The sequence below is a fragment of the Magallana gigas genome, chromosome 3 (genome assembly GCF_963853765.1).
Source record: "Magallana gigas chromosome 3, xbMagGiga1.1, whole genome shotgun sequence".
Taxonomy (NCBI): domain Eukaryota; kingdom Metazoa; phylum Mollusca; class Bivalvia; order Ostreida; family Ostreidae; genus Magallana; species Magallana gigas.
Window position 1 is genome coordinate 195,138 of NC_088855.1, and position 8,326 is coordinate 203,463.

Genomic DNA, 8,326 nt, shown 5'->3' on the forward strand with positions numbered 1-8,326 from the left:
TAAAATTCATATATGACACAGAATTTCCAGACTAGAGGTGACACAAAATGGCTACCCAAAATCAGAGGATCGAACCTCTTTAAGAAAACTTAATGAAACCCAGACCACTGACTATTGCTGCAGTGGAATCTCAGCATGATTTACCAATTACGCTTTATCTTAGCAAAACAGCCCCAAGACCTGTCGTCTTGTTTCTGACAGCATGAAGCTACCTGAGCTAGAGAAACAACTCAACACCTGGCTGTAAGAAAACAGTGATCAATAAAGCAGTATGCAATCCTTTATTTATGTTTAAAATTTTCAAGTTTATATAAGAGTTCAAGCTTGAATGTATCCCCGGTTATTTAATACAATTCAATTGAAATTTCTCCGTTTTTATCCGTTGCTGTACAGTCAATACGCCTCATCTTGAAAGCTGAGCGTGGGATCGTGACCTCTAATCGCTCTGTCCATTGGGTTAAGGCCGTCCGTTTAATCGTGTCAAAAGTGACGTCATCGTTCTCATAATTGGAGCAGTCAACACTGACGCCTTTGGATCCTTCGACCACTAGGGGACTTGTCTAAGTATAAAGAAATCTACACTAAGGAATTAAAGATAACAATTAAATTTCAAAATTAATCCAATAAAAACTTATAACAGAGTGTGCTGTAAATAATTACACGTTTGGATACCTTTACTACTTTCACACTAAGACATGATTAAAATATCAAGTTTACTAATTAAGTTGAAAAAACCGTGTTCAATCCGTTTGTCACTTGTAAGTGTATGTATGTATATATATATATATATATATATATATATATATATATATATATATATATATATATATATATACTTCCAAAAAATAATTCCTAAATACAAATCTTACCTACCACAAAAATATTTTCCAAAATCATGGATTTCCTAAGCCGTTGGGGAGGGGGGTGGGGCTAGTATGCTTATGACTCCAGCTTCTCAATCTTTCAAGGTAAATCTTTGCTGCGAGGCTAAGCCCCCCCCCCCCACCCCAGTTCCGACGCCTATGAAGTGATTTACAATCTTGATTTTATTTCACCTTTACAACCAGAAACCGAGTTCATAACTGCCCGAAACTTACTTTTTAAAATCCATTGAAAATTAATATGGGTGACTTTTTATTGATTTTCATATCTTTTAAAAGAAGTCTGCGAGAACATATAAATCATGTGTTTTTGAGAGTTTGTGGACAGTATGGGTGGGTCCATTAAATTTATCTGGAATTAACTGTTGAACTGTAGCTCTACGAGAAATTTGGTTTGAAGTGCAACAACCCATTTATACAAACAAGAGGCCCATAAAGCACATTGCTCACATGAAGAACAGTTGTTTGTATTCTATTTGGAACTTTTTAATTATGAAATTTTGAAGAAAACTATTGGAATATTATATTTCAAGATTTGACAATACATTAAAATGACATGATCACAAATTGGAGCTAATTTCACCCTGGTTTAATGTTTACAAAGCACCATTTTGTGAGATTACTATGCATACATCATAAGAGATGGCAATGTCACGATTTCGGCAAATAACTAAATAAGTGTCGTCACAGTTATAGGCGCCTTGCATAGCAATTTAACAAACTGTAGCTGAGTATTTCTTGTGAAGATTTTAAACATTCTTCCTATGTGTTTCCCTTTATATTTCTATATTAAACTTTGAACCCATTTGAGGACCTACGTTTTGTCCGGAAGTCACGCTTTTATCAATTAAGAATCTACACCATCTTGGAATGCTTCCATAGTAATCTTACACGGACTCACGTATTAGCCCAAAGGTCACGATTTTGACAATTCAAAATCTACATCAATTGAGAATGCTTGCATAGTAATCTCACTTTTTATAACAAATTTTAAACTTTAAACCCTTCTTGGGACCCTAGTATTGGTTAGGGGTCACACTTTAATTTAAGATTAAGATTATTGCATAGTAATCTCACATATTTTAGCATTGTAAATCTTTTCCAATGAATTTCTATTTTAAACTTTAAACCACTTCTTGGTTTTCAGTATTAAATGTAGAGTCACAATGTTAATATTTTACATTATTTGAGGATGCTTGAATAGTAATCTCTCAAAGTGTTGCATTGAAGTTTTTTATAACAAAATTCAAACATTAATTTTCCCCATGATTGTCTATGTTAAACTTTGAACCCATTCTTGGTTCCCGGTTAGTTGAGGGACTTCAGTATCCGCACTTACTGTGGATGCTTGCACAGTGATCTCACAAATTGGAGCACTGAAGTTTATTGATAGGAGGGTTTTTAAATAATTTCCTAAAATATTTCTGTGTTTAACCTTGAACCCCTTCTAAGTCCCCATTCGTAGATTGAGGTTCACAATTTTAACAATTTAGGACCCAAACTATCTCCAGTTGCTTGCCTGGTTATCTCATAAATTCTAGTATTGTAGTTCTTGAACGGAAGATTTTTGAACAATTTTTCCATATTTTTGAGGGGGGGGGGGGTGTTAGCTCTCCACGTCTTTTGCAAAGTAATATACCCATAACTGAAGACTTTTTGAAATTATTTTGCTAATGAAGATTTTTTATAAGTCTAGTCCCTGTCCCTACTTTCAATTTGCTTTCGACGCCACTGACATAGTGAAAGCAAAAATGTCGCCTGGATTAAAGACCTAAGAGAAAGCACGATCCAAAACCTGATAGCGACGAATAAATAGTATACCTCGTCCGTAACATTGAAATCAATCATAAGATCCCAGCAAACTATAGGTTTTACTTCTACCCTATATGATTGATAAGCTGTCCTGCTTTCACTCTCTGCTACACAGGAGTAGTTCCCCTCAATTTCCTTTGAAGCGTGAAGGAAAGTAACATAAAATGTTGACCAAAGATTCGTCCTTCTGCTAGCGATGTACACGCCATCTGATTCTGATATTGTCATCCCGTTTCTCTTCATTCTTACTGAAGGAGGGCTTCTACCCAGTGCTTCACAAAATATTGTTACAGTTTTCCCCTCAGAAATTTCGGAATCCGGGAAAGTGTTCAGGAACTCGAACTCTTTCTCTGTTTTTATAGAGCTGATATCTTGTAAATACGCGTATGTAATAGAATTCAATGTGTCGTCAATATTCAAGGTAAGAAAACTATCCAGAAACATGAAGGTTTTACCCATTTCCAAAATTAGGTCCGAGAATACAACGATTCCTTTGGCAATTGTATTTCGTTCAAAAGTTAAGTTAAAGTAAGGATTGGGTTCCCCTTGTAGAGTACTGTAGCCTACTTTGTCTGTTTGAATCCTATCAAAAACTGCCATACTCTGATACCAAGAGTCTCTAGAATCTAATTCCGGGAAACACCGAAAATATGCAGCAAATGAGGTACTGTTGATGTTCGACATAGATGCCTGACAAGCTCTGTCATCGAAATACCTTGATGAATTGTCTGAATTTACGTTAATGGTATATCTGGTCAAGACATTTCCTCTGCTGACAGATTTAAGCTCGAGGTATTTGACGGGAGTTGACAAATCTATGGTGTATATTACACTGTTATCAAGCTTTGTAGTCGAAGTGCCAAATGTGCCTTCATTTGCTGAAACAGAAGTAAAGACAACAAAATATATTACCTTAACTCCCTTATGAAATTTGTGCCTGGTTTCGAATATACATACTAGAATGATAGCTAATTTTGTCTCGTTTCTCCCTTTTTATTGGTATAAAACTTCAGTAACTATATAAGTATTTACATCCAATGATGGTTTGGTCCACTATCCACTCAACTTGAGTTTCCGGAGAGAGAAGAAGCTCCACCTGTACCCGAAGTTTATCTCCGGTAGTGAGTTTTTTGACGGATTTCAAAGTACTTCCGGCATCATGCCATTTCTATAAGAATTATGTAGTGATATTATGCAATATAGATGTAATATGATACTTTCTTTTATAGATGTATTGATACTTTGAAATATACATGTAGATGTAATGACACTTTGTAATTTAGATGTAAGGATTCTTTGTAATATAAATGTAATGATACTTTGTAATATAGATGTTATGATACTTTGTTATATACATATAGTGATATTTTGCAATATATATTTAATGATACTTTGCAATATAGATGTAATTATACTTTGTAATATAGATGTAAGGATACTTTGTAATATAGATGTAAGGATACTTTGCAATATAGATGTAATGATACTTTGTAATAAAGAAGTAAGGATACTTTGTAATATAGATGTAGTGATATTTTGTTATGTAGATGTAACGATACTTTGTAATATAGGTGCAAGGTGATTTGTACTATAGATGTAGTGAAATTGCAAAATAGATGTATTGATACTTTATTATTTACATGTAATGATAACTGTTTATAATCTTAAACTATCTTTTTAACCATTTATAAGATGTTTAAGGTGAAAGTACAACACTGCAATACTAGTAACAATCATGTACGATTTTATATCATTAACAGAACAAAAAACTACACTTATGTACTCCGGGGAAAGCATATATTAATTTACTGTATTTTGAATGCCTTACCTCGTTTTGTATACCACTGACAGAGAAAGTCAAGCCAACACAAGAGAAACCCAGTACCAGAAGGAAGTTGCTAACTGCCATGTTCACTCCGGAATGTCCACAAACTGTCGAGGTCTGTGGTTTTATATATAATCATACATTACAAATAGTTTCCTACATATCTAGTTGCCATTTCGAAATTTAAACATTTGCTTTATAGATGATAGATGTAATGAGGAAGATAATTGACTGTAATGAGATGCTAGCCACAGGGTGCCCTTTTACGTACATGGCTCGTTTAATCTCATCATTTTCCTTCTTTGTGGGATATTAATACTTGTTACCTTAACGATGTAATTATTTATCTGTTTAAGGTCAGGATCCGTTTTATTACTCAGAACACTGGTAGTGTATTACCAAATTAAAGGGGAGTTAGATACTCTGAATTAAGGAATTTTAGATAGTTACACGCGAGTAAATGCAGAAATTATTACATAGACATTCAATGTAATTGTATTTATTATTAACATTCCATCATTTACCCTCATGAAATTCAATAAAACTAAATACGCACGGTTCGCCTCTTGGATAACTATCGTTAACCAATAAAAGAAAAAAACTAGTCTATTATATATAAAACTAGTTGAAACGACAAAGGACAAACTGTGTGTCACACTAGTGACTTGAATCGGTAGTTTTGTTCCGCATGAAAAAGTCGCATATTGAAATTCCTAAAATAAAGAGTATATATATTCAAAATATAATGTCATTGCTAATTCTTTAATAAAACAACATATTGAAGCACAAACGCATGATACCGGTATACCAAATAACAAATGTTTACATGATTTCCAAATATCATTATATATCATTTGAAAAGATGAACTTTAGAAAAAGTATGGTTTTCAAAAGTAAAAAGATCAAATTAAATAGAGAAAATTTGAATTATTCGCTTTACCAACACATAAATATTGAGTTTCCTTCCGCCTTATAGCCACGCAGACGCATGGAAATGTTAATACCAGAGAGTGGCGTACAGTACCGATCAGACCCAACCTAACAGAAAGTAAACCCCAGCTAAACCCTTGGTTTACTTTCTGGGTTTAATAGAGTGGACCCAGAGTAAACCCCAAGTAAACCCAGAGTGGACACAGAGAGTAAACCCCGATCAGAAGAATACCCTGAAAGCAGACGCTGCATGTGTATTCGGAATATGCAAGGGGCAGGAATTACAGGCAGTAGGATTATAAGACAAAATACAGGTCTGCTTCACACTTCACTACGAATAGTTGACTCCAAAAGCAATTTTCGAGTAAACCCAAAGTAAACCCCAAGTAAACCCAAAGTAAACCCCGAGTGGACCCAAATTTTCAAAAAGTAAATCCAAAGTAAACCCGGGGTTTATTTGGGGTTTCCTCTGGTGTTAGGTTGGGTCTGATCGGTACTGTATGTCATGAGCAATCGGCCTCCCAGTGAAACCCAATATGTTCAAGAACTAATATTTTCGTTTAAACATATTTATAACTACGTACATCAAATAACTTCAAATCCCAATTCTTTTTTCTGTGAGTCAATCCCACAATAATTATTTTTCGACAGCAATTGTAATCACAGGACCCATAAATTGATGCCTAAAAACAACTCGAATTGCTTACATAGGAAATTCAGGTGGAGTTTCAATGACTTAAAATACGTAAAACATTCCGTATGATCAATCTTTGATCAAATTTTGAATCTTTCCTTTTATTTCCGTTGGCATAATCAAAAAGTAAAGCAACTTTTTTGAGTCACTGTGTCACTTTAAGAGGGATGTACGGCCATCATATTACATCATATTACATTTTAGGATAAGAATGTAAACATCTCTTGAACTGACTTGTTTCTGTCCTAAACTGTCGCCAAAAGATAAATATAAGGTTCAACGTGTTGTTTTATATCCAATCCGTGCATAAAAGATCAGAATAATGCATTTTAATCACTTAAAACTGCACAGCTTCAGACTTAAATTCAAGATTGAACAATGTGGTAAAAATGGAAGTAACCATTCTACAACCTTTTGTTGAGACAAACGTCTAAGCTTGCTTAATTGAGTTGTAACTTTGTCTCAAAATAAGGCATATTATTATTGAAATGTGTAGCAGAAACTATCAATTCTCAAGGGATATATTGTCTGTGTCTATTGAGGTACATTGAAGGTACATTTTTATTAAAAAATATATGTTTACCTTTTTGTTTTAAGACCATTACATTAATGACCTTTAACAAACTTCTTAAAAGAACTATCTTTAATTTATACTTGTAGAACTGAAAAAAACAAACTTGGGACTGGTATGGAGATTTATGTCACATTGAACAATGATTGTTTTGACATTTTTTCTGTCAAAATATCACGACAATGAGTCTCCAAAGACACATAAGTTCTAAGTGAAGAGGACTGGACTTTCTTTGTACAAAAAATATATCCCATACCGACTTATAAAACTAGGTAAACATAATTTGAAGCAAAGTTACAACATTAATGTGCATGATTTAGACGTTTTCTCAACAGATGGTTGTAGAAAGGAAACCAATGAACCCCCTTCTTTTTCACTTTAAATCTTCAAAATAAGTCTACATATCTGCAGTTCTATAGCTGTTCTATGTGATTAAAAAGGCATTAGTCTGTTCCTGTATGCACAATTTGCTTACAAAACAAAATGTAGAACTTCATATTTATTGCTTTTTAGTTCACCTTTTGTCTGGCGTCTGTCTGTCTGTCCGTTTGTTTGTCCATAAACTTTTTATATTTTTGACTTCTTCTCAAGAACCACAAGGACGATTTCAACCAAACTTGACACAAGACATCCTTTAGGTAGAGGGGATTCAAATCGGTTAAAATGAAGGGTCACGCCCTTTTTTAAGGGTGATGATTAAAATCCATTGAAAATTTATTGATATTTTTCAAAAATTTCTCAAAAACCAGAAAAGCTGAAACTTGTGTGGAAGCATACTTTGGTAGTGTATATTTAAGCTTGTTCAAATCATGACCTTCGGGGGTAGAGTGGGACCGAAATGGGGGGTCAAATTTGTGTATAGGAATATAAAGAATAAATCTTTAAAAATCTTCGTCTCTGTAACCGATCAGCTGTAACTTGTGTGGAGGCATCCTTAGGTAGGGTAGATTCGTTCAAATCATGACCCCTAGGGGTAGAATGGGCCACAATGAGGGTCAAGTTTAACAGAGAAATATATAGAGAAATATCTTTTAAAATCTTTTTTTCAGAAACCAATCGACTAAAAGAGCTGTTCCCATGTGGAAGCATCCTCAGTGGGGTAGATTGAAATTTGTTCAAATCATGACCCCCAGGATAAGGTAGGGCATCAAGGGGATAGGGGTCAAATTTTTACTTAAGAATATATAAGGAAAATGTTCTAAAACTCTTCTTCTTAGAAAATGATCAACCAGAAAACCCCATAAACATGATGAAGCATCCTTAAGTAAAGTAGATTCAAGTTTGTTCAAATCATGACCACCAGGGGTAGTAAGGGCCACAATAGGGGGGGGGGGGGTTTCATAGAAATTTATAGAGAAATATCTTTTTTCTCAGAAACTGATTGGTCTAAAAAGCTGAATCTTGTGTGAAAGCATCCTCGGTTAGAATAGATTAAAGTTTTATCAAATCATGACACCCAGGGGTAAAGTGGGTTACAGTGGGGGGAGGGGGTGGGTCGAATTTTCAAAGCGGAATATATTGAGAAAAATCCATCTTTAAAATCTCCTCAGTAACAGATCGGATAGAAAAGCTGTAACTTGAGTGTAAGCATCCTCAGGTAAGGAAAATTGACG

At 34.4% G+C, this 8,326-nt stretch overlaps 1 protein-coding gene across 1 annotated transcript; it reads right to left on the reverse strand.

Moving 5' to 3' along the window:
• Positions 1–262: 262 nt before the first annotated feature.
• LOC105321298 (uncharacterized) lies at positions 263–4,679 on the reverse strand. Its single transcript, XM_011419560.4, has 4 exons — positions 4,522–4,679; positions 3,726–3,861; positions 2,703–3,571; positions 263–560 (listed from the first exon to the last, which is right to left on the reverse strand). The coding sequence occupies exons 1-4, from the start codon at positions 4,600–4,602 to the stop codon at positions 345–347; spliced, it is 1,302 nt and encodes a 433-aa protein (XP_011417862.3). The 5' UTR covers positions 4,603–4,679; the 3' UTR covers positions 263–344.
• Between the last annotated feature and the right edge of the window lie 3,647 nt (positions 4,680–8,326).

Excerpts from the sequence above, each read along its gene's own strand:
- LOC105321298 (XM_011419560.4), bottom strand. The coding sequence starts at position 4,602 with ATGGCAGTTAGCAACTTCCTTCTGGTACTGGGTTTCTCTTGTGTTGGC. Across the intron at positions 3,862-4,521 it reads TCAGTGGTATACAAAACGAG|AAATGGCATGATGCCGGAAG; the intron begins GTAAGGCATTCA and ends TAATTCTTATAG. Across the intron at positions 3,572-3,725 it reads GGACCAAACCATCATTGGAT|CAAATGAAGGCACATTTGGC; the intron begins GTAAATACTTAT and ends CTTCTGTTTCAG.